At 37.1% G+C, this 26,470-nt stretch overlaps 2 protein-coding genes across 4 annotated transcripts in view; one reads left to right on the top strand and one right to left on the bottom strand.

Moving 5' to 3' along the window:
• Positions 1-4,394: 4,394 nt before the first annotated feature.
• Positions 4,395-10,950, top strand: arsa (arylsulfatase A). Of its 2 annotated transcripts, none has more exons than XM_051870802.1 (8): positions 4,395-4,802; positions 6,286-6,526; positions 6,687-6,905; positions 7,959-8,128; positions 8,199-8,323; positions 8,427-8,554; positions 10,043-10,145; positions 10,231-10,950. In XM_051870802.1, exons 1-8 carry the CDS (start codon positions 4,576-4,578, stop codon positions 10,527-10,529), a joined length of 1,512 nt encoding a protein of 503 aa, XP_051726762.1. In that variant the 5' UTR covers positions 4,395-4,575; the 3' UTR covers positions 10,530-10,950. The 2 variants fall into 2 exon arrangements, with proteins under 2 accessions (XP_051726762.1, XP_051726763.1); XM_051870803.1 differs by lacking the exon at positions 4,395-4,802 and adding an exon at positions 5,597-5,691.
• Positions 10,951-13,100: 2,150 nt separating this feature from the next.
• Positions 13,101-26,470, bottom strand: part of mapk8ip2 (mitogen-activated protein kinase 8 interacting protein 2) — a 35,639-nt gene continuing 22,269 nt past the window's right edge. Inside the window, exons 3-13 of one of the 2 annotated variants that reach the window (XM_051870384.1) lie at positions 25,757-25,984; positions 25,591-25,669; positions 25,104-25,298; positions 22,624-24,963; positions 21,460-21,535; positions 21,099-21,271; positions 20,686-20,843; positions 20,442-20,564; positions 20,039-20,109; positions 19,248-19,346; positions 13,101-17,775 (exon numbers count right to left, since the gene is read on the bottom strand). In XM_051870384.1, the coding sequence (XP_051726344.1) occupies positions 17,703-17,775; positions 19,248-19,346; positions 20,039-20,109; positions 20,442-20,564; positions 20,686-20,843; positions 21,099-21,271; positions 21,460-21,535; positions 22,624-24,963; positions 25,104-25,298; positions 25,591-25,669; positions 25,757-25,984 (3,615 nt within the window). In that variant the 3' untranslated portion in view covers positions 13,101-17,702. The remainder of the gene's footprint in view (positions 17,776-19,247; positions 19,347-20,038; positions 20,110-20,441; positions 20,565-20,685; positions 20,844-21,098; positions 21,272-21,459; positions 21,536-22,623; positions 24,964-25,103; positions 25,299-25,590; positions 25,670-25,756; positions 25,985-26,470) is intronic. The other variant, XM_051870385.1, reaches the window with a different exon arrangement.

Below are 26,470 nucleotides of genomic sequence, written 5' to 3'. Positions count from 1 at the left end.
TCAGTCAGGACGCATAATGTCAGAAACTGCGAATATATGCTGCATGGAGATAGAACAGGTATAGTTTAGTTCAATTACGGTTATAACTTATATTGTCTTCTTGTTTTTATCCACTATATTAGTACAAGCCTGTTTACCAATGAGTTTTATGATGTTTATTGTACTTCACACAAAAGATGAAGCGTCTGTTTTCACTCTAGAAAATCACTGTAAGAGCTTAATAAAACAGTGCAAGTGTGCATTAAAATATTATCCATAAACTCTCTCTCTCTCCCTTGCATTATCATCAACATACACAGCGAAGTACAAAGAAACACTTGTTACAACTAACAGTAAACAAATATATAAAGACCTTATGCCTTTTTGGGTGGTGCATAATAAACTGTTAAACTTTATATCCGTAAATCAACTCTGATGAACTGTAATAAAGTGCTCTCACCTTCATTACTGCCGTATCCAGTATCACTCTGGAGACTGTAAGCTGGATCACGAACAGTTTACTGATCTATCCTTGAGTAACAAATTTTATTGACATTCGTTCACAGAGCAGTCCGGTGTGAAATGATTCGCGCAGACATAAACGAATTTCGGTAGAGTTGAGGGAGCATTTTCTTCGAAAACAAAATTAATCCACCTCGTCTTCAGCGGCTCAGATTTAGGGAGTAAATTGAGAGAGCTATGTGGATTAATCCATCCAGCTACAGAACACCTAAAATGCTTGGGAGACGTTCTCGTCATCAGTGCAGCAATGGCGGACTGTACAACTGGCTGTGAACTCGCTGTGAACTCGCTCAGGGCGGTTCTATGTTAAATCGGCAGTGTCTGTCAACATTCGTGGGCGGGGCCTGTGGCTAATGTGACATCACACTGCCAGAGATCTGGAACCGGCTTGTTCTGAGACACTGCTTATGATTTATGGGGATTAAAAAAAAAAAAAAGGAGTGTTTGGATTTTTATCATTATGGGGTGGTTGTGTACACACACTGCCAACACACATTTATATCCAAACACCATGCAAAAGTAAATTTTGCATAATAGGTCCCCTTTAATGTTATGAACTGCACAATATATGAATATGAAGCGATGAGAATACTTTTTGTGCACCAAAAAAACAAAATAACAACTTTATTCAACAATATCTAGTGATGGGCGATTTCAAAACACTGCTTCATGAAGCTTCGAAGTTTTACGAATCAGTGGTTTGGAGCATGAAAGTTATGTGATTTCAGTTAACGAGGCTTCGTTATGTGATAAGTGTTTCTAAATTTCAATGGTTCACCACTGGGGGGCCTGACTTATTTTGGGTTTTTTTGGTGCACAAAAAGTATTCTCGTCACTTCATAACATTAAGGTGGAACCACTGTAGTCACATGAACTGATTTAAATATGTCTTTAGTAGCATTGAAAGTGTAAATTGTCTTGCTGGCAATGCAGGCCTCACTAAGCCATCGGATTTCATCAAAAATATCTTAATTTGTGTTCCGAAGGTGAACAAAGATATTACAGGTGTGGAATGACAAGAGGGTGAGTAATTAATGACATAATTTTCATTTTTGGGTGAACTAACCCTTTAAAAGGCACACTATGTAAGATTTTTGGAATAAAATATCCAAAAAAACCATATATTTTGTTGACTTTTGTATTAACATTATCCCAAATGATTCCAAGAATGTTTAAATCCAGAAAAATAAGTCATTTTTACATAGGACACGGACCATGTCCAGTGCGTCGTCTATCAATTACATCATACCTGCGTTACCCACGGTTTCCAGTTTTATTTTGTAGAAACCATGGAAACACCAGAGACACTTTAATATATTATATGTTTTATTAGACAAGGGAACAACTGTTTGGATACATTTATATACAGAAAACGAATCATTGTTATCAATTGCTCTTATAGTTTGAATCTAGCTTACTGCAGTGTGCAACAAGTGTCTCATAGCAACTCCAAACGAACGCACAGAGTAACGTTGTTTTCTTTTTTTTCTTTTTTTTTTCTTTTATCTTTTTTTATTGTAAATAGACTTAGGGGTACATACAATACATACAAGTTAAACCACGTTAAACCATCATTTTCAACACACTCAAATTTATCTAATATAATATACAGCGCTGCGTTACCCCACATACACAAGCAGAAGCATAATAAAAGTCCTGCTGCTCTCGAGACGTGTGTCGCGCTCGTCTCTCATTAGCAATCGCTCCAGCGGCCTCGTTGCACTCCCACAACACTGGCCTATACTACACTAACGTTAATAATCTCATCCATGAACATGATTTCTGCCCTTTAATGCATAGAACTCAAATAATGTATAGATTTACCAAAAATGCGAGAAGCGCTTTACTGTGCAAAACTCGCTACCATGAGATTGTGAGTAGTTGCCAGGCCATTTCTGTACTGTTGCTAAACAGGGATGGGAAAAATTCAGAACTGAACAATAGCAATTTTAGCATTTTAAGAGATTTTAATATATTAATAATAATTAATTAATTATTTTTAAATCACCATGCATCCCTCTTGGAAATTTGCTAAGGCCCCCTTGTTGAGAACCACTGATCTAGTGTTCTCAAAACAGAGTGAGGGTTCATGCATAATAAATCTACTGTGCTGTGCATGAATTGCTTTGAAACAGAGACCATTATTTTAATTAATTTCACAAGTCCACACATTTTGACATTTCCTAATTTAAGCACATTGATTTTGTAATGTTTGTAAAGTCCCCTGCATTGAAGTCTGGTGCTTGAGGTAAAGGTGTCTAACCACCCACTTCTCACTGTGCGTGTGAACTGTGAAAGCAGTGCAATTCAAATGCAGAGCGTGATAGATTTCCCTCTCTCCCTGAAAATCGGCCCTGACTTTCACCTCCTCCAGCTAGTGGAGCAATCTATTTCATCCCCCGTTCATTTAATTGACTGATTGTCACGTTGTATCACAAGCAAAGCAAGCGCAGGGCGATGTAAAGGACAGCGGCTGGACACTGCACCCCAGCTCTCACTGCCTCTAATGAGATATTAATGATCGAACCCATCAATCGCTACGGCTTTACTGTGCTACGAGACTACAGTGAGCTCTAGCGCTTATGAAACAGCGACCCACAGTGGTAGAAAGCTGAACTGCAACCTGATGTCAATTTCTAGTGACATGCAGAGCAGTTTTGCTCTCAAAATACAAGTTCATGAGTCGTGTGTGCATCTACACAAGAGCATCACTTGCTGACAATGAAATGTGTTTAAAACAGTGCAGTTAGCCCAACAACAATTGTGAGCTAAATGAAGATGGGCCTAATTATGACATGATTATCACCTGCCTTTGGTTGGTATGATATAACATTTAAATGAATTTAATTGAAAAACTTAATTTAATTAAATTAAAAAATATATATGGAATTAAAATAAATTCTTCTGAACATTTATTTATTTTTGTATCCTGAAAAACACAAATGAAAAAGTGCAAGTGTATATGCAGAGGAGTCAAAATAACACAGAGACCATAAATCCACAGGATTTAAATGAATTAATGGTTTAAGATATATTTATGATGCATTTAAAATTTATGACATTGTCCATGTCAACTCCTTAGTAGCTATAATAGGTCAGATTTTCATACTAGATGTTCTTTTAAACATTTTCAAATATTGCTGGATGAATTTATGAAATTCCATTCATGTCATTTTAAGTGTAGCTGTCATAAGGGAGACATTGGGCCTACCAAATACTAAGACATTATGAAACTTTTTCACTCAAATTGTTGATTATTGATAATAAAATCTGTAATGACAAAATCTTTAGTAAATTATGCAACATAAATGCATTTTACTATGTGGTCTCAAACTTTTGGATCCCACTGTATTTCTCAAACATTTCAGAAAAATGCTGAAACAATGCGATTTCTTTGATACTGTGAAATAATATAAATAAACATACTATTTTTTAATAATTACCTTTTATAAACACTTGATTTTTATTCAATGGTAAAGCAGTTATTTGCATAAAATTAACCAATTTTATTAGCTATTTAGTTTTTGTTACTGATGGTAATGCTAATTATTTTTTATTTTTTTATCATTAAAGTGCATTAAAACTGAGGCATAGCTCGCATAAAAATGGAAATAATATTAATATTTACTCACCCTCATTTTGCTGCAAACGTTACTCATTTTCAGAGGTAAGCAAATTGATATGTTTTAAGAAAGTTGTCGATGTTATTTCTCATGTAGGCCATAGGAAAGTAAGCTTTGATATATTCCGATACAAAGTTCGAGGGGGAAAACACAAAATACCACAGAAACATCAAAAGTAGTCATAATCCACAAGGAACAACCATTCAGTGAAAACTTCATGATGCACTACAACTATCTGGCTAAAAACGACATATCCCATCACCCCCCTTCTCACGTGTCGGTGATCATATGACTCGCATGGAACAACATGAAAGACTACAGCGAGATGTGAATGACAGCGATAAAGCTGCGAAGAAAGGATATAAAGCTCATAACAAATCGAGCAGGAATTGTCATGAAACTTAACGTTTTATATATTTAAGTTATAAAGCTTTTGTTAGCTGCATATCAGATGATGGATTTGATGTGTATAATCGCGTTGTTTGCACTGATCACAGCTCAGTGTGCTCCCGCATCACCGCCGAACTTTGTGCTGCTTTTCGCCGATGATTTGGGTTACGGTGATCTAGGGTGTTTTGGACACCCGAGCTCTCTCACCCCGAATCTAAACAGACTGGCGGCGCAAGGGCTGCGTTTTACCGACTTCTACGTCACGAGTCCTGTGTGCAGCCCATCCAGGTAAAGCCAAATCCACCTGTTATCCAGTCTTATATCCGTTATTTTCATGCATTTATTTGAACAACAGCTTTTGGGGATTTTTGAATCACCTTCCAGCTATCTGTATATTTATTATAATTATATATAATTATTTCAGGCTGGTCTGAACTGGTTTTGTTTTTTGCCTTCTAGCTATCAAAAAAAAAAAAAAAAAAAAAAAAAAAACACCCTTGATTTTTTTTGTCGAATTGATTAGATATCTTATATAATTACCGACGTTACATAATTGATCATGCAGTGTCTGTCACAGAAGATGGCGCCAGAATACAGGTTAATATTCACAGACTTTGGTTCGAAAATATCATAAATATACAACCAATAGGCCTACTCTTTCTGCAGTAGGCTATGTGGGTCAAAGACGGGACGGGTAATTTTTTTTGTCCAAAGGCCTTAATAATAATAAAAAACAAAGATATGACATCAAAGTATGTAAGGTAGCACAAATAGATCTCTTTTATTGAATCCTAAAGGTTTTAATTATATTTTGCTACATATAAATGTATTTTAAAGATCTTGAAGTGTCAAGAGGTCATTCGGTTTAACCGTCCAAAGGCCAATACAGCCATTTTATTTGTGATTAATCTTAAAATGTAATAAATGTATACATTTTTTATTCTGCCATGATTTTATAACATCATATATTAACATAGTGCAAAATGGTATTAAAATTATGTGTAGAAGTCGTTGCTTTGTTATGAGAAAGAATGTCCAGAAAAATGAATTTCTTTGATGTCGTTCGGAGTAACCAATATAAAGGGACCATTTTGGATCAAGTCATGCGGTCAGTATCATGTGACAGGATGTGACATCATTCAGACACCTGCAGAGGGCCACATGGTCATGAAGCAAAGTAACTAACTCTCTCTTAACTATTTGAAAAATTCATGTTCATACACATCCCGAAACATCCGGTCATTCGGTACAACCGCTATAAAACTTGTACTAAATATAAAATGTTTGATTGTCCTTTTGCTAGCTAGCTAGATATCAGCCTGTTAGCATTGTTTGAAAATATTGTCATTTGATATAACTAAAAGTGTCATTCGGTAAAACCGAAGTTTTGGACTTTTTTGGTGACAAATTTTGTCCATCTTGTAAAAAAATGACAAAAGTAGTGTTAATTGATTATAAAAATTGATTAACACTTAATAAAACTTCAAAATTAATTATATCTCCATTATGTTTTTTACACTTTTAAAAACCTTATTCGTCAATGACCCATGTATACTATGCATGGTATATGAATTTTTTTGTATGCAAGAAATACCGTGACCTAAATTTGCCAAAATGTATAATATACGCTGCACACTGCATGACAAATGACTCAACTTGACCTTCCATTTCCCTTATGATGAATGAACCAATAAATCAGTATTAACCCGATTACAATTTATCCTCATTCTGACAACAGCATTTTGTTTTACATGCTATTTTTTTGGTCCAGGGCAGCCTTGCTGACGGGTCGCTACCAGACTCGTTCCGGGATCTATCCAGGTGTGCTCTATCCGGGCTCAAGAGGGGGTCTCCCACTTAACGAGACCACTATTGCAGAGGTGCTGAAGTCTCAGGGTTACACTACAGCCATGGTTGGAAAATGGCACCTGGGCGTCGGACTAAATGGCACTTACCTGCCCACCAGACAGGGCTTCGACAAATACCTTGGAATCCCATACTCGCATGACCAGGTAATTATTTAATCTGGAAATCAATAAGGAAATTGCATTGCATTTATATATATACTGTATATAATACAAGTGAATCATCTAACTTCTTAATGTTATAGTTTTGTTGATCTCTCATCATTGCATAATATTTAAGGAAAATTCCTTTATCTCTGTATCAAAGGGTCCCTGTCAGAATCTCACCTGCTTTCCTCCAGATGTGAAGTGCTATGGCCACTGTGATCAGGGTGTGGTAACTGTACCTCTCATGTTTAATGAGATTATCAAGCAGCAGCCTGCAGATTTCCTCCAGCTTGAGAAGGCCTACAGCGAATTTGCATCTCAGTTCATTAATGTTGCTGTCCAAAATAAGAGCCCATTCTTCTTGTACTATCCTTCACATGTAAGTCAAGAGTCTTAATCAAATCATCTTTATAATGTTTTCTGCTCATATGCAATTGCTTGTACTGTATGTCTCTAAAAATACTGATTCTCACAACACAAACATTTTCAGTTATAAACTAGACTAAGGGTGTGTTTGAAAAGGATGCAATACTATGCAATTCATATACAGTATGAATACTATGCAATTCATATAGTATAATGCTTTTTATTTAAAGCAGTATGTTAACAAATATTTATTTATGCATATTTTTTTTTATTTGTTAGATATTTTAATAAATTTAATTTCAACTTTGGGTACAGTTGCGTTAAGTAAAGAGTCAAAAAAAATTGTGGAAATCTTAGAAAAAGACAAAGGTACTATTTTCTGAAATTTTAAAATTATTCTATGAAGACATCCCTTGATACAGCATTGTGATTTGTGAATGTTGTAATTTAATATAAAACTATGATATAAAACTATTTTCTTGTAGTCATGGATTATATATAATATAATAATATACAATAAATTTGTTAATTTTTTAAAATATTTTTTATTTAAAAAAATATATATAATTTAATTTTCATATTTTTTACTGCTAATTATTAAAATATATACAAATATATAAGTTGTTTGGGATGTAGAGAGACTTGCTTGATTATGTCATTCGCAAAGCTTCATGGGAGGGGCCAGTCGCTGATTACTTCTTGGCACAATTCTCTTTTCCCTGGTAACAGTGACTTTTCTGATTGGATGGTTCAAAGAGATACAAAGAGCATTGTGGGTAGTGTAGTTCTTCATTGAGAAGCAATTAATATGATTTTAATTAATAATTGAAATAAATAAAAAATTATTTAAATAAATAAAAATCGCACAGATTTTCTAAAAGGTTTCCATGAAAACCTTTAGCGTCATTCAACAATCTTAGAGCTTATAGTAAGCCTTTCTTTAAGGTTTCACACAATATATTTTAAAATCAATGGGATTTTTTTATTTTCAGAATATGTTACAAACATACTCATGATATGTACTTAATGGTATTATCTCAACCCTTTCTGCATGGTCTCTTTCTAGCACACACACTATCCTCAGTATGCAGGCACAGACTATGCAGGTAAGTCACCCCGTGGGCCGTTCGGTGATGCACTGATGGAGTTTGATGGCACAGTGGGGAAGATTCTGAAAACTCTGGAGGAGACAGGTGTGATCAACAATACTCTCATCTTCTTCACTGGTGACAACGGGTAGGTGTTGTGTACTGTAAGTGTTTCTTCTTTTATGAGTGTTTCCATCTATATATGTGTGCGCTCCCAGGCCAGAGCTAATGCGGAAGTCTCGTGGGGGAAACGCAGGACTGATGAAATGTGGCAAAGGAACGACTTACGAAGGAGGAATGAGAGAGCCAGCCATCGCATATTGGCCTGGATTCATCCAACCAGGTGCTAAGAGATAAATGGCTCAGTGTCATCCAGCTATGAGAAATACACAATGCTTTTATGAAATGGAGGACATTTAATTTACATGTTTTCCCATCATTCAAAGGTGTCACCCGTGATCTGGCCAGCTCTTTGGACATTCTGCCCACCTTTGCCAAACTGGCTGGGGCTCCATTACCCAAGGCGCAGCTGGATGGGGTGGACATGACAGACATCCTGTTCAATAAAGGACCGGTAAGAGACAAAATTATCAAATTGAAGTTATATACTTTGAAAGTTTGGGTTGGTAAGAGGTTTTTTTTTAATGTTTTTGAAAAATTCTCTTCATTTAAGTAATATTGTGAAATATTACTGCAATTTAAAAATAACTCTTTTCTATTTGAATATATTTTAAAATGTAATTTATTCCTGTGATGGTAAGCCATTAGTCCAGGCTTCAGTGTCTCATGATCCTTCAGAAATTAATCTAATATGCTGATTTGGTGCTCAAGCAGTGTTGCCAGATTGGGTCGATGATTTCCAGCCCAAAAGCTCACCAAATCCCACCCAAAACCTTAACTGACAAAATAATGTAATAGAATTTTATTGCCATGTCAATCCATGTTGATAAGGACATTTTTTTTTTTTTTTTTTTTTTTTTTAAATATGACTAAAATGTCCAGGTGGACACTGTCAAAACGGCAATCAAGAAATTAACCGATTACTTGAACCCTCGGAAAAACACATGCATCATTTTCAATGTCAACAGTAAGAATAAGCCAATTTAAAAGTGACCTATTATGCCCCTTTTGACAAGACGTAATATAAGTCTCTGGTGTCCCCAGAATGTGTCTGTGAAGTTTCAGCTCAAAATACCCAACAGATCATTTATTATAGCTTGTCAAATCTGCCCCGATTGGGTGTGAGCGAAATCAAGCCGTTTTTGTGGGTGGGTTGCTTTAAATGCAAATGAGCTTGTGCTCCCTGCCCCAAGCTCGCTCCTTATTCCAATACACTGAGGCATACATAATACAGAAGCTCACACAGCAAATATAACTCACAAAATGGATCATTAAACTGTTCTTGATGCAGCATATAACATATGTATGGCATGTATTTTGTGGATGTTTGCTAAAATTCGATTATAGGCGTTAACAGATCAGTGATAATGTTTACATAGCTGAGACATATCACAAGCTCAGGGATGGTCGTTCTTGAGTGCTGCTATCCTGCAGAGTTTTGCTCCGACACAACTCACCTTCCTTCATGTAGCTTTAGTAATCCTGAAGACATTCAAGTGTGTTTGATCAGGGTTGTAGCTAAACTGCGAGGACTAGTGTGAAAACAAAATGGCGGCGCCGTGGGTGGAAACATACAGATTCAGGGGGCAGTAATATTATAAAGATCCCCTTCCTACGTCACAAGGGGAGCGAAATCAGAATGGCTCGATTTTTCACATGCTTGTAGAAAAAGGCTTACCAAAACAAAGTCCTTTTTCACATTTTCTGTGCTGGTAGATGCAACTGCACTTTCATGATATGAAAGTGCAAATGAAACTAGTTCTTAATACCCTTCTTTTATGTTGCACATCTAGCATTTTTTTTTTAATGCAAGAATATATCCTCAAGCGCATTTCACTACCTCAGTAAGGATGTATAAGTGACAAATAAACCTGAAACTGCATATTCACCCCCAAAATGGGCCAAATGTAATTTTGTTATGCCAATGTTATTTGTGTTTCAGAGTAAAAGACAGGCCATGTTTTACTACCCCATTGACCCAAGTGAAAAGTATAGCGTGTTTGCAGTGAGATGGAAAAATTTCAAAGCCCATTACTATACACGGGGTATGTTCACCATTTGTTATACTCTCTATATAAACCTCACTATCTTCCTATTTATTTCTAATATGTCTTTTCACCCATAACTCAGGCGCAGCTCACAGTGAGTCCACCCCAGACAACAACTGCTCATTGCTGGCCTTTCTCAAGCATCATGATCCTCCTTTACTATTTAACCTGGAGGCAGACCCCTCAGAAAATTATAACCTCGATGGTACAGAATGGGACCCTGTGCGCAAGCAAATTCAGACCATCAAGGAGCAGTTTGAGGCTTCTATGGTGTTTGGAGAAAGTGAGATTTCCAAAGGGCTAGACTCTGCACTCGAGCCCTGCTGCACTCCCAGTTGCACCCCGAAACCCGAATGCTGCCACTGCACTTCTGCACTTTAATGGAAGTGGCAGCCAGCCGGAACACTGACGAATCCCAGTCACGACCACGAAAACATGAAATTACAATTATCATGACTGATTATGTTTACAATCTCTCATTGATTTTCTTCTCAAAGCAAAATGTGTTGAAAAAAAGTTCTTTTCTCACTCATCTCTCAGTTTTCAGCTCAAACATGTGGCTCTGACTAGTTTACTGATGATAATAATAATAGCTTATGATAGTAACTGCAGTGACTGGTCGTTTCAAAGGGAATAGAGGAGCTAAATTTTCATGTATGACTGTTATAGAAGATGTGTATTTTTAAGCACAATTGTATAATTTATCTTGTACTGTATTTTAAGATCAATTTGATATCAGTATGCTTTTAACATTGAATCTTAATCATGAAGTGATTTTTAGAAATAAAATGAATTAAAAGAACACAGATCTTGAGATATTCTATTCCTCCTTGTCACATGTATCTGAATGATTACCCAATTATTTGAATGAATTAGAAAAATGCTTTACAATGTATATATTCTTAATCATGAAAAGATATTAAACATCTTTTTAATTTCGTATCACATTATATTTACAATGGTTGAATTAAACAGTGCAAACTTAACGCTATTTTGATCACCTAGAGCAGTGGTTTTCAACCTTTTCACCAAAAAATATATTGATTAAATTATATATTAAATTAAATAATCATGATTCATTTTGTGATTCCAGAAGTTAAAGCGTTTGTTCACCCAAAAATAAAATTTCTGTCATTAATTACTCACCCTCATGTTGTTCCAAACCCATAAGACCTTCATTTATCTTCAGAACACAAATTAAGATATATTTGATGAAATCCGAGTTTTAATCTCCCATAGAAAGCAACGAAATTACCACATTCAACTTCCAGAAAAGTAGTAAAGACATTGTTAAAATAGTCAACATGACTACAGTGGTTCAACCTTAATGTTATGAAGCGACGAGAATACTTTTTGTGCGCAAAAACAAAATAAAAATAACGACTTTATTCAACAATTTCCTCTCTACCCTGTCATTCTCCTACACAGTCTACATTGAAGACACATTGCAGAGACTTTGTATTGGCCGGCTCCTGCTTCAGCATTACACGCATGCGTTATGGTGCTCACGTGAACAGCGTCTGCCAATACTGAGCCGGCATTGGATGTAAACACGGAAGTGCTGCACTGTCAACTGTGTAGGAGAATGACAGGGTAGAGAAGAAATTGTTGAATAAAGTAATTATTTTTGTTTTGGTTTTGTGCACAAAAAGTATTCTCGTCGCTTCATAACATTAAGGTTGAACCACTGTAGTCACGTTGACTATTTTAACAATGTCTTTACTACTTGTCTGGACCTTGAATGTGGTAATGTCGTTGCTTTCTATGGCAGATCTCGGATTTCATCAAAAATATCTTAATTTGTGTTCTGAAGATGAACAAAGGTCTTACAGGTTTGGAATGACATGAAGGTGAGTATTTAATGACAGAAATTTCATTTTTGGACTGCATGTTCTTCAATAAAAACAATAGTTATTGTGGGGAAAGGTGGAATTTTAAGTGTTTTTTTATAGTGATGGTGAAATGAAGCTTTGCGAATCACTGAGGCTTTCCCCTCAACTGTATCGTAAAAAGGCTCATTACTCAAAGCTTTTCAAAACAGCGCACACTAACAACATCTTGTGGTCAAAAGGTGGAAAAGGCTGCCTTTGCGTCCCAGAAGACCCAGCCATTTTTGGACTGTTTCATGTAATAAATCTGTTTCTGCTATGAAAAGTGTACAAAACAATGGAAATAATTTGTCTATATAAAAAATTGTCTTTCACGTGTCATTTTACTTACACAACTTAAATGAGTCTTTGAATAAATTTCTGGGGAAAAAATGGGCAAGCATAGGCATATATTACCAAAATAAACAAAGATTATCATAGAATGGTCAGTTGAAGTACTTATGAACTGGGAATAAATACAAACTGAACATGCACAAAACTACACATGTTTATACATATATTTATTCGTATTATAATTTATTCTTATCAAAAAAGCGAATGACACTTGACACCTGCGCAAAGTTTCACGTTATTTGAATCAGAATCCGAAGCAGTCACGTGGTTGTGTGCGAAAACGAAGCTTCGGACGTCACCGATCACGTGGTTATGGCAAAACAAATCAAGCTCCGATACAGTGCTTCACTGTGAGATGTTTCGTTTTTTTGATACAAGCTTCGAAGCTTCGGTGTTGAACGTCACATCACTACTTTTTTAGCATTTTAATTTAGAGTTAGATTATATTAATAATCGCTTAGTCATTTAAGTACTCATCCTGCGGCCCCTATGGAAATTTGCTGAGGCCCTTTAGTCTGCCCTGGCCCCGTGGTTGAGAACCACTGACGTATCATTCAGTCTTCGAATAAGGAAGATAGGATCTTGCATGAAACTTTGTTTGCAGTGTAAAGACAGTCTAAAATGTCAATGATAGTATGCAAACAGAGAATTTAAATAATTGCCATCAACCAGCATCAGTCCCATAATCGGCAAAGTCTCACCTTTGCCAAACAAACTCAGAAACACTTGGTGACATCAAGCATATAGTATTTTATTCATAAGACCAAAACCATGACAAGGCAGTGAGATTTTTTTTTGTTTGTTTTTTTTACAAGTTGTCATTTTTAAAGATACAAGATACATAGTTTTGTCATACTGAAGCTGTTTCCGTTATACAGTGAAGGACTGAATTATGTACGTTTAAGTCCAAAACTTTGCATTTCTTGTAATTGTATTTCAGCTACCCAAGCTTAAGTAGAAATATTAGATGCTCTGCCTGAATGTGTTAGGGGTTTCACAGCCAATTTGTCACTACAAATTGCTAAAGTGAAGGCTAAAATATTTAAGATATTTATTTACTGTATGAACACACAACATGTCATGTAACAGTCATAACTGAGGATTGGTAGCTCTGACTGAAATAACTGAAATTTGCGCTTATAAATGAGACAAAACTGCTGATTTGACCCATTAAATGCAATGATGAAGTGCAGAGAATGGAGTTTTGGGGTATTTGTGAATTAGGATCTGAACATCTAATTGACACGGCGGATCTGTTAGAACATCAGCGACTGCGTGTTATTCCGCACATGGTGACCACACATCCAACAACAGATGTACACCAATGTAAAGCAGATAAAGGAAAGATACAAATACTAATTCAAATCTATTTATATCTTTTCACCCCCTCACAGTTGGCTTTTGGTTGTGAGATTGTTATCATCAACATTATTATTATTATTTCTTTTAAATTTACATATTTATCTCAATAACATACTCAACAGAAGGGACACAGCATGGCGATCCTGACTCTAGATTATTTACAGCAGTCTAACCAAAAACAAGTCACATCGAAAACATAAAACACTCTCCGTGACAGTGTCACCGTCACAAATAAATGGGTATCCATGGAAACAGATTGCAGGCTGCTGGAGGATACAGTCATGTTTGCAGGGAATGTTGGGCTGTGTTCAAAATAGCATACTACCATACTACTCATACTAGTATAAGTCATGTATACTGTTTGCATGTGCACTTTATCTGTATCTATGGAAAATTCAGATGACTTACATTTGCCAAAATGTGCAATATACATACAAGACAGCACAAAGGACAGGATACTAAAAATCCCCCAATGCAGTGCGGCAAATGAACATGAAATAGCAGCTGTGATTTTTATCTCCTTCTTGATTTATTATTTTAACAGACTGATAAATCTTAACTTTATTTCCAAAATCATCAATACCTGAATTAAACATGCAATTTAATGCGGCTTACACAGTATGTAGTATGCCAATATTCTATTCCGAACACAACCCTCCGCTTCTGAGTAATAATACAGGAAATTACCTGACAGGCTGTGATGGAAAATCTGCCTGATGTAAATGTAAATATGCTGTCATTCCTAAATTTTGACCTATCCATGTCCCACACATTTTATCCTGGATCTATCAAGTCATTTTTAATGAAAATTACACAGCAAAATATTCCTGTAATATTAACTGAATGTCTTCAAGTCATGATTTTGATTGTGAACTGTTGCATGGCCCTGGATTGTATTCATCAGATTGAATGAGGTAATTATTGTATGAAGCCAGCAGGGGGATCTGCTCTGTTCAGTCTCAGCAGTGTCGGTCAAGGTCAGGACAAGGGCTAGTTAGAAGTCAGAGAGCTGAACAACTGCATCTACGACTGACTCAAAGAAATAAAGAGATGCAAGAGAAGGATTGTTTTCTGTCCTGAGCTTGTTACATAACCACATGGCATCTACATAAATGAGATTGTTGATATTTTAGCAGTGGACCACCACTGGACAGAACTGCACCAAGGTATTTTATTCTTTATCAGTCTAAGGGGCTGTTTACACGACACCATTTTCAACTAAAAGCGGAAAACATTTACACGACAACGCCGTTTTGGTTGCCTGAAAACGCAAACTTTTGAAAACGGGTTTCAAAGTGCAAGTTTTTGAAAACGGTCTTTGTGTAAACAACAAAAACACGAATCTGTGAAAACGATGACATCTTGCACATGCGTATTACATGTTCAGTCTATAGTGTTTCATCAATGGCCTGCCAGCAGAATACAGCGTTCTGAGTCATTTTCATGGATTCGTATGAAGGGGGATCGTTTTGACAACGGTGTCGTCTATACGCGGAAAATTCAAAGGAAAAACTTCTCCGTTTTCAGCATATCGTTGTCGTGTAAACGTACCCTAAGATGAAGCAATATTTGTCCTGAGCTGTAAATTATCTGGTCAAGCTGATTGGTAAAATATTTCTGAATTCAATGTGTTACCTAATGAACTGGGACAGTCTTTTTTTACTCATTTTGCTCAGTAAGCATTGCATCTCACTGAAATATCTACCTGCTAATGTTCAAAGCATTTTATCAGGCTTAAAAGCTAAAAGCGTCAGCCCAACCTGACAATCATACAAGACAGCAGACAGTGGTAAGCAGAGGGGCTGTCAGGTTTGAAAGCTGGAGAGATATCATTTGACTGAATGCCCAAAGGACTGTAGCATAGCCAACTGGGTGAATCGCACAAAGTCGGTCAAACATATCTGAGTCATATTTCACCCCAAAATTAAATAAAATAACAACAATAATAATAATTTGTATATAGGCCTACTGTTAATTTTTTAAAATTCTGAATAAAGGTGCAGTGTGTAAATTTTAGCAGCATTTAGTGGTGAGGTTGCGAATTGAAATATAGAGAAGCTACGGTAGCCAACACAGGACAAAGATGTCATCGTCTGAGACAACAGAGAGTAGCTAGCTAGTCAAGCAAATGCGCTCTGTAGAGCAGTTTGTCCGTTTAGGGCTACTGTAGAAACATGCTGGCACAAAATGGCAACTTAAGCAACTTAAGCCGGACCCGTGGTGTATGTAGATAGAAATAGCTCATTCTAAGGTAATAAAAACATAACGGTAAGGTCTTTATACACCACTGAAAACATAGTTATGTATATTATATTGCATTTCTGTCAATAGATCCTCCTAAAATTTACACATTGCACCTTTAAGAAAATGAATAATTGTATTATTGTTTCATGGAAATTATCACATTCCCTTACCACACACTCCATTACTGTAAAGCAAAACAAAAAAAAAAGAAAATTATGATATATTAATAGTTATATTAATTAATAATATATTAACTAATATATTAATTATATTATTAAATATATTAATGATATAATCATTGTAAATTATTTATACATTATGGTATTATTTGTAGCACAGCCGTAATTGCATGCTGATTTTAATTACAAATATTGATGGGATGATTTTTATAGCTGTGTTAGTAAGAATAATCAATGACTAAAAATGAAAAAATAAAAATAAACTTAAAACTAAAACATCTGGATGCATTAATTGTGCATTAAATGTAATTGTGGGTGTTCAATTATGATGAAAAGATGCCAAAATGGCAATAAAAATAATGAAAATTATAAACAAACTCAACACTAAAACATCTGGATGGTTTACAGTAATGGTAGCTGTTAAATTGATTTGAAAATAATGCCAAAATGGCAATGAAAATAACTAAAAATATAAACAAACGCAACACTAAAACATCTGGATGGATTATAGTAATGGTAGCTGTTAAATTGAGACGAAAAAATGCCAAAATGGCAGTGAAAATAATGAAAATTATAAACAAAGTCAACACTAAAACATCTGGATGCATTACAGTAATTGTAGGTGTTAAATTGTGAAAAAAAAAAATGTCACAATGGCAGAAATCACAATGGCTTAATTTTCTTTAAGCAAAATACAATTTCTTAATTAGTTATTGTGATTTTGGGGTCAAATATGTTGACTTAACATTCACCAAACCATCTTTAGATCCATCACCCAGCCTGCCTACCTGCAATCCGTCCCACTTTTTCATTCGCAGACAGATGGCGCAGGATACTTGCATACCGTGATGTAATGAAGCATCTGTATTCACCTACAATCGTCCCTAATTGTACAGTATTTACATTGCGGTAATATCAGAAACGTACATTAAACTTTCTACTACATTGGAACAGACAATCTGTAGACCTATCAACGTTTCCAGGTCACGTCCTACTGCCCTGTTCTTTTTAGTACAAACCCAGTACAGCAATGTATCAGAATCGGACAAATACATATATACAAACAATCCTGGTCTTCAGACTCAAACCTTTCATTGCCTTTCGATTTTAGACATTGTTAGATTTCTCCTGTGTGTATGTGTGTTTGTGAGCATAACCCTCAAAGCCATGCATTCAAACATGTGAAGTCATATTTTGCCTTTTCTAAACCAGGACTATATATATAAAAAAAGAAATTAAACCAATGTATCCACCCCAAACCATGTCCCTAATTATATAGTAGAAAAGTCAAATAAACAGGCAATCCATCTCAATGAAGAGAATAAATTAATCGATAAACATTTAAATAAATAGACAGACCACTAAGAGCCTATGTAGAGTATTCAGCTCAGTTCATGTCGAGAGAACAAGAGAAACTGAGGAAGAGAATAAAGAGATGAGGCCTATGTTACATTTGAGAAGGCTGCCAGGCGCCTCGTAGTGGCCAAGCCCAGGAACAGACATCTGTCTTAAGGGACAGCAGTTGCCATGGTTACCCTTTTCCTCCTCTACTCAAGGTAGATGTCTTCGGTAGGACAGGCGTATTCTAAGTGCTCCTGGTAGTACTCATGGAATGCCCGTCTAAAACAAGCACATAGAGACATACTTGATCAGAACATACACTGGGATATGTATATAGCGAAAATGGCAGCTGTGTCAGAATTAAAATTTCCTGATGATTTAGTCACCCCACATCACCCAAGATGTTTATGTCTTTCTTTCTTCAGTCAAAAAGAAATTATGGTTTTTGAGGAAAACATTCCAGGATTTTTCTCCATATAGTGGACTTCTATGACTACCAATAGGTTGAAGGTCCAAAGTGCAGTTTCAATGCAACTTCAAAGGGCTCTATATGATCCCAGCCTGAGGATTAAGGGTCTTATTTAGCGAACCAATCAGTCATTTTCTAAACAAAATAAGTAAAGTTTTTAAATACTTTTTAACCACAAATGCTCATCTTGCACTAGCTCTGCGATGCGCCACGCATTACGTAATCATGTTGGAAAGGTCACACGTAACATACGGAAGTACCGCAATAGGGCGAAAAACTAAATTTTCTACTCCAAATTTAAAATCATCCAACATTGTTGTTTTCCCCTTTTTTTGTAAAGGCCGTTTGACTTAGTCTTTGCACGTTCACTTTGTAAATACTGGAATGGTACTTCCGCCTACGTTACGTGTGACCTTTCCAACGTGATTACATAATGCGCGGCGCATCGCAGAGCTAGTGCAAGATGAGCATTTGTGGTTAAAAAGTATATATTTTTATTTTTTTTTTAGAAAATGACCGACAATTACTCTAGACAAGACCCTTATTCCTCGGCTGGGATCGTGTAGAGCCCTTTGAAGCTGCAGTGAAACTGCAATTTGGACCTTCAACCTCACTATAAAAAATCAAAAGTTGAGAAAACTTAAAAGTTTAAGGCAACAAACTTCAGCAGATTTTTGAGTTTTCTCAACTTGTTGTATTCAGTTTATACAACAAAAAGTTGAGAAAACTCAAAAATCTCCTACAAAAACAACTCAATCTGCTGAAGTTTGTTGCCTTAAACTTCTAAGTTTTCTCAACTTTTGATTTTTTTACAGTGCTGTTGGTAGCCATTGAAGTCCACTATATGGAGAAAAATCCTGGAATGTTTTCCTCAAAAACCTTAATTTCTTTTCGACTGAAGAAAGAAAGACATAAACATCTTGGATGACATGGGGGTGAGTAAATGATCAGAAAATTTTAATTCTGAAGTGAACTAATCCTTTAAACATTTTTCTGCTAATGATATGGTTAAATAATGTATATGTTCATAAGGTCATATTATGTACTGTGGCAGAGCTAGCTGTCTCCTGCTGGGGCCCATAACTCCTGTCTGCTCTAAAAGAGAGAAGCTTTAATAATTCACACAGCAGTCTGTTCTGTGCTCTGATAATGGAGCAGAGACCAATCACTCTCATTAACTTCTCTTCTCCACTCTTTTCTTCTTTTTCTTTTTGGCTCTGTATTCTCTGTCTCAAAAGTTTATTGTGAATGTTATTGTGTGTTTTAAAAGCATTAGACTCACCCCACACACTCGGCTACATGTCTCATGGAGTCCTGAGAGACGAAGACGTGACATGCAAACCTGTTCAGCATCGGGTGCTTGGTGATAAAACCAAAATAACTACAGAAAGACACATAGAGAGGGGAAAGTGTTATTAAGCCTGCAATATCTTTCAAGACTTATATAGGGGTTACTAAAAAAATAAAAAAGTGTTAGGGTGTGTGTGTGTAGTTTAGGTAAACCCTTTGTTATGGGGACAAAATGTCTCCACAATGATGGCAATATCTGAAATCTTTGTCCTTGTGGGTTAATTTTTTGGTCCCCATGAGGAAAACAGCTTATAAATCATACTAAGGGATGTTTTTTGAAAATGTAAAAATGTAGAAAGTTTTCTGTGAAGGGTAGGTTTAGGAGACAAAATATACAGTTTGTACATAATAAAAATCATTATGTCTATGGAATGTCACCATAAAACATGGAAACCCAATGTGTGTGAGTGTATGTGCACGCGTTTTTGTGACATATCAGGACACAAATTTGTATAATGACATGGGTATGACAGGTATTACAAGGAGAGGGTGACTTATGAGGACATTACCCCATGTCCCCACTTTTCAAAAGGCTTATAAATCATACAGAATGAGTTTTTTTGAGAAAGTAAAAATGTGCACAGTTTTCTGTGATGGGTAGGTTTAGGTGTAGGGTGATAGAAAATACGGTTTCGTACAGTATAAAAACCATTACGCCTATGGAATGTCCCCACAATTCACAAAAACAAACCTGAGTGTGTATGTGTGTGTGTGAGTGTTTACCAGTTGTTTTTAGGATGACATCCACAGAAGGAGATGTTTTTCATTTGGAAGAAGTGACTACATCTGTCAAACTATGAAAAGAAAGAAGAAGAGGAATTACATAAAATGTAATAAAAAAATGTATCTTTTATGTATTAAAGGTGTATTTTCTTTCCTAAAAAAATTAAAAGTTATGCACATATAGAAATAAATAATATTTCTTTTAATTTTAGTAAAGTAAAACAGTTAAAATCATTTACACTCACATGAGATAAAGAGTCATATCAGTCATATTCATAATAAATAATAAATTAAAAAAAACTCATCACAGGACCAGCTGAATATGACTTAAACTCTTTAACTTGGACTATTTTTTTGCCAAAAAAAAATGTTTTCTCTCTCATTTTCTCACGCTTTCTCTCACCTCCCCTGAAAAGTCGTACTCATCATCCAAACTCATGACTAGTTTCACACCCTGCAAGCTTATTTCTAGCTCACAAATAGACGGGGGATGAAGATGCACTGTCCTCTTCCTTGCCATAGCGATCTGTAAGACAAACACAAACACATTAGTTCAGGTTTGTATCATATGATAAAACATTGCGCATTTATTTAGTACTATATCGCACAAGTAACGCACAAACTAATACATTTCCTATTTACAGTACCTTTTGCATGGCAGCACACAGGATGCCGTTGCCTTGGTGATAAGGAACCTCCACCGAACCCAGGAACTGCACTCGGAAGCTTTCCATCCAAGCAGGGTTCCTCTTCATTGCTATGGAAACACACATATACAGACTCACATATGCTGACTCACCAAGTGCTTTAACAAAGGGACCAGATGTGAAGGCCAGAGGAATAGGAAAGAAAAAGAAAACAGTCACACATTACTTAGTAGAAGGCCACTTCAATAATTACAAAAAGATATGCATATATACGTACTCTTAGAATACAATCATATTATAAAATGTAAAAATGTAATCATGGAGAACAGAAAGAATTTTATTTTTATAGGACTTGACCATGAGCACAAGAAAAAAAAAATCATATTTTAAAAACATATTATTAAAATACTTACTCATCAGGTCTTTTGTTTGGCCAACAACCTCGTGGGCGTAGTACGCTGGGAAAATCCCCCTGGCCCCTGTGCGCATATTATACCCACGGTACCAATAATCATCCTCCTCTTCCTCAACGAATAATGGATCATCAACATCTAACTCCAGCTCATCTGCATGTCGTGGGATGAACCTGCAGCGTGGGCATTAAAACTTGCATCTCCATTGCTTGCAATAGATATAATAAGCAGTCAATTTTAAGTGTTTTGACAGATACTGAAAATTAAGATTTCCTTGAGGGTTTGTATACTTTAAACCAGCTTGGAGCTTTTTGATTAGAGTTAGGTGATTTTAGGTTATAGCGTGGGCAGCTTTACTCACCTGAAGACTGCTCTGTGAGTCTGATCTCTTTCTTCTCCATTTATAGTGCACGAGAAAAGCCCAAAAGACTCTGTGCCTGAAAAACGCATAGTGCACATGCATTATCCCATTGTATACTGAGGTATAAGCCCCAAGGTAGACCCTCTGTCTGTCTCTGTGTGTGTGTGTGTGTGTGTGTGTGTGTGTGTGTGTGTGTGTGTGTGTGAACAGCTTATAAATCATACTAAATGATGTTTTATGAAAAAAGTTTTCTGTGAGGTTTTCTGTTTAGGGGTAGGGTTAGGGGATAGAATATACAGTTTGTACAGTATAAAAATCATTATGTCTATAGAAAGTCCTCATAAAACACATAAACCCAACATGTGGGTGTGTCACAGAGTACTGCAAAACCCATTTAGAAGCATGTCATAGAAAACCCTTCATCTTCTGATGTCATCTCATTAGGATTACTAAATATCAGTCTATTATCTATTCAGTGAGACAGCCTCCTAAATTATGTAAAATCATCATCTAAATCTCTACTAAACTGTACTAAAAGAGCTCAGAATGGCTCTGTGAATGGGAGTGAATTTAATTTTGGTAATTTATTTAGGTAATATACAACAATTTGTTTTTCTTTTCCCCTTTGTGCATATTAAACCTTTACAGTAGCTTTGAATATTGTTTTATTGTCATATTAGTTAGCTTTGAATCTAGCAAGAGAGAAAACAATAACATTGGATGCTGGATTCACTTGTTAGGTCCAGCTCTGTCTCTGAAATGGAAGGAATCATTTTACTAACAAGTGGACCACCACATGCAAAAGCAGCCTCAATTTCCCCTTCAATATAAGCCCGAACCAGTAGAGCTAAAGTCATTGCTGTGGTGATTTGGGCACTAAGAAATCTTTCAAAGATATAAAAATGGCACATTTGATGTTAATTTATTTAACTAAAGGGATAGTTCAGCCAAAAACAAAACTTCTGTCATCATTTACAACTTGTATGACTTACTTTCTTCTGCTTTTTGTCCATATAGTGAAAGTCAATGGGTTCCAAAATAACATCTTCATTGTATGCACAAAAACACATTTTTCAAAACATTTCCTTTTGTTTACAGGTTTAGAACAAAATGGAGGTCAACTATCCATTAACTATATTGTGCAGAGTGTTAAATTTCACTTACTGGAGGACCGTGACGTGCTGTTGACAAATACATTGAGGAACTTCTTTGAGAAAGGCAAATCTGCCTCAGGGGAGGAATCTTCTTCAGAGGAACTTAACAGCAAATCAGGTCTCATGCCTCCTACCATCTGGCTCTGCCCGTAAATGTCTTCATCTTCATCAACCCCTTCTTCATCACAGATTGTAGAGAGTCCATCACTGTCCTCACTAAGAACAGAGGTACAGCGCTTCAGACTCACCAGCTCAAGCGTTGTGTTTTCATCCACCACTAGGGTGTACTTCATCGAATCATATGCCAAGGAGTCATCAACGGGCCGGTCGGAGGTTGCATTCCTCAACTCTCGTACACTTTCGTCAATAGGTGGGGAGCTGTCCAAGTAAGTCTCCGTTCCATAGGGTGAAGGTGCCTTGTGAAGATCATCCAGAAAAGGGGAGGTCTCTTGCTCATCTTCATCATTATCTGTTGAGTACGTAAGACTGAAACAGTGATTGGTCTGTGCTGTTGGGAGGTCCAGCGTAAGGCTGTTTTTGACTTCTGTGATTTGCTGCAAAGTGAGCTGATCGACCCGTGTCTCCCGTCCCTCGTCCTTGTCACTGATTATGCTCTCGCTTAAGCTGGGAGAGTCCAGCTCTTTCATTCTCTCCATCATTAAGTCATTATTTGGCTCCTCCTCTTCCTCTTTCTGCTTGTTTTTCAATGAGTTTTGGGATGGGAAGTCTTCTGATTCGTAATTCTTTGTCCTTGTATCGAATCTCGCCGTAAAGACAGGTGTAACGGTGCCATATGTAGGGTTGCTCATGTACAGACAAGAGTCTGTTCTCTTGCTTTCCTTCTGTCCCTCTTCAGATACAGAGCTGGCTTCTTTCTCCATCTCTTCCTCCACTCTCATCTCTGACTTTTCAGAGGTCACCTCTTGTGACTTTTCTTCAGATTTCTGTTTCTGCAAATTGCAGCCATCTGTCTCATTGAAAGCATCTGTTTCTAGGTCCGACGAAGGCGAGATGGTGTCGGAGATGGAGGCTGAGCGTTTGAAGCACTCCTCTGGGCAGCTGATTGGGTAGGAGCCTTCTGAAATCATCCTGTTGACCAGATTGCTGAGAAGCCAAGGAGAATCAGAGTTTTCACTGAGCTCGTCCTCGGACTCTGACTCGGACTCTCCCTCGCTGTTACCATCGTAGTCGTCCACAGAGGGCATGAGTTTAGGGCCAACAGGCAAGTAGAAGGAGCGTTTGAAACTTTCAAGACTGTGGTCGGGCTCAATCTTCAACAACAACTGCTGAGAGCTGCTATCCTCACAGGGCACGGCAGGGGGAAGAGTCTCGTCTGGATCAGCCTGGTGCTCATAACCCTGTTCGTCATCTACACTCTGCAGACCCATCAGAGCTTGGCCGTCATCTAGTTGCAACATGTCTGGGCTGGGATCAAGGCCTGGTGAAGGGTCTTGTTTAATTGGGTCAGGTTGGCCCAGAAGAAGAGATGCTTTTAGACCCACAATACCGCTGTCATGCTCTGTGTCCAGCTCCTGGTCCAATTCTTGGTCTGAAGTTGGGGAGCTGGCTTCTTCAATGGAATTGGTGAGGTGCGAGGAGCGCCCGCTGCTGGATTCACTTGTTAGGTCCAGCTCTGTCTCTGAGATGGAGGAAATCATGTTACTAGCAAGTGGACCACACGCAAATGCAGCCTCAAGTTCCCCTTCAATATCAGAGTCCGAACCAGGAGAGCTTAGGTCATCACTGTGGCGGTCTGACTCTGTGTAGCGTTTGGCATTCATATCAGCAATACCTGGATCAGAAGAAGGGGAAGTTGTGTCATTTGCAGCAGCAGGTTGGGCCTGATGTATGTTTCGAGGTTCATCCATAGCATCAAGTATGTCTGATCGACTGGATGACACATAGCTGGAGACAGAAATGGATTCTGTTGGTTCAATGCAGGGGAACTCAACATAAGTAGAGTCTCCAGTGTCCTTGCAGGTTTGATCATAGGAATCCTTACTCATGAAGTCAATGGCAAACTCTTTGTCCAGCTCCTCGTCTGATAGTGGAGTCTCAGCATCATTACCAAGAGGTGCAGTTGAGGACAGACACCTACTGGTGCCATCGTTTTCAAGCTCTGGGTCATCAGCAGTCTCCGTGGTCACGGTGTAAGTGTCATTGGTGTGTCGAGAGCGGCAAGGTCGACGTTTGGCATGGCCATTCAGGTCGTGGTCGACCTCGGTGTCAGAGCACTGAGAAGTGCAGTCATCAACCGAGGGGAGAAGCTCACTTAGAGTGGATTCTTCAACATCAGGTTTCACCTCAGTTGCCTCAGAGCCACTTGACAAGTTGTGTTGACCAAAGGAGCCTGGTTTGGAGGACAATAAAGAGATAGAAAAAGAGAGATGGAGGGTAACTTAGATAAGATGACAAGGATAAACAAAAGACAAAATGAGAAATGTTTCTAGAGGTTCATTTTGCCATTAGCAACATGATCAGACTTCTTACCGTATTCAGGTCGCTCTCGTCTGTTGCCCTCAAAGTCATACAGCAGCGGCCTGCCAGGTGACTGATGGAGACCACAATGTCCTGGTGGGTTTGAGGGTGTACCTTTGGCAGAGCTGGTGGTGTCTGGAGCCCCTGGGCATGAGGTGGTCACGTGGGAACCGTCCTCAAGGCAAGAGTGGTTTGGAGACAAACAGCCTAAAATATTGAGTAAAATGAGTCACAATGGGATAGATTTATAGTTACAGAAATATCCAGATTAAATATTATTCGATAGAACCAATCAGGTAGATTCTAATGCAAAAATTTCATGAAAAGTTAAAGCTTGCATAGAGTATACAAACTAAATGTAAGGGAATTTGAGCTTTTAGAAAATAAATACAAAAAATAAAAATTATTTTTTATCTTTATATGAAATATAATTACTAAGATTATTATTATTATTATTATTATTATATTATATACACTACAGTATATGAGCAATGATCACCCTGTGAAGTCGGGTTTCGAAGAGAATCCTGCCAGCTTGACTTTCGTGGTGACACATTGCTGTTGTTGTTCAGGGAGTCCTGAGATTAGAACAAAAAAGAGGAGTTTAAATGTTGATATACATATATTTATTGATTTATTGATTGTGTAAGGTGTGTTAGACGTACCTGTGAAACTGGTGCAGTCAGGTTTAGAGTGGTTGGGCGGCTCTTGAGGGTGCCCAGAGTAGGAGAGGGGGGAGGAGATGCCGATGGGGAGGGAGGGGCATCAGGATCTGCTTCCTCTTCTTCTTCCTCATCATCTTCATCATCATCGATCATCTCAAACTCTTGGAAGTCATCTTGGAATGAGCATACTGGGTGGTGAAAATCATTCTTTTCCAAAATTAAGCAGTCCTTTACGAAGGAGAGAAAAAAGAAAAAAATATACACTGTTAAACATTACCATAAATCAATACTGCAGCCTGAAACAAGGGTTACTGAATGGACTAGTGAAGATTATTTATACACATAAATTCAATATCCACAAATATCAGTCAGCATGAACATTCCAGCTCAAGAGCAAATGCTTCTCATGTGTACCATACATGATTCAACATGACCTTTTTCTGTACCGTTAATGTTTTGTTCCATCAATTAGTTGGGCCATATGTTCATCGTGGACTGGATGAAGACTTGACTGCTAGCCAGGCCATATTTTTTGAAACATGTATTACTGTATATAGATGGTCGCAGGCAAAACAAACTCCATCTTGCAGATATGTTTAATGACAAATGCAGAATATATTTCGGACTGTAATAATGAAACCAACAGTGAGTTTAAATGTATATTTTAGACAATTACACCAGAGGATTTAAAAGAAATGTGAAAGTCATTTTATT

Source organism: Ctenopharyngodon idella, chromosome 18, assembly GCF_019924925.1.
Source record: "Ctenopharyngodon idella isolate HZGC_01 chromosome 18, HZGC01, whole genome shotgun sequence".
Taxonomy (NCBI): domain Eukaryota; kingdom Metazoa; phylum Chordata; class Actinopteri; order Cypriniformes; family Xenocyprididae; genus Ctenopharyngodon; species Ctenopharyngodon idella.
Note: the sequence above shows the minus strand (reverse complement) of the source record. Positions and strands in the feature narration are given on the sequence as shown.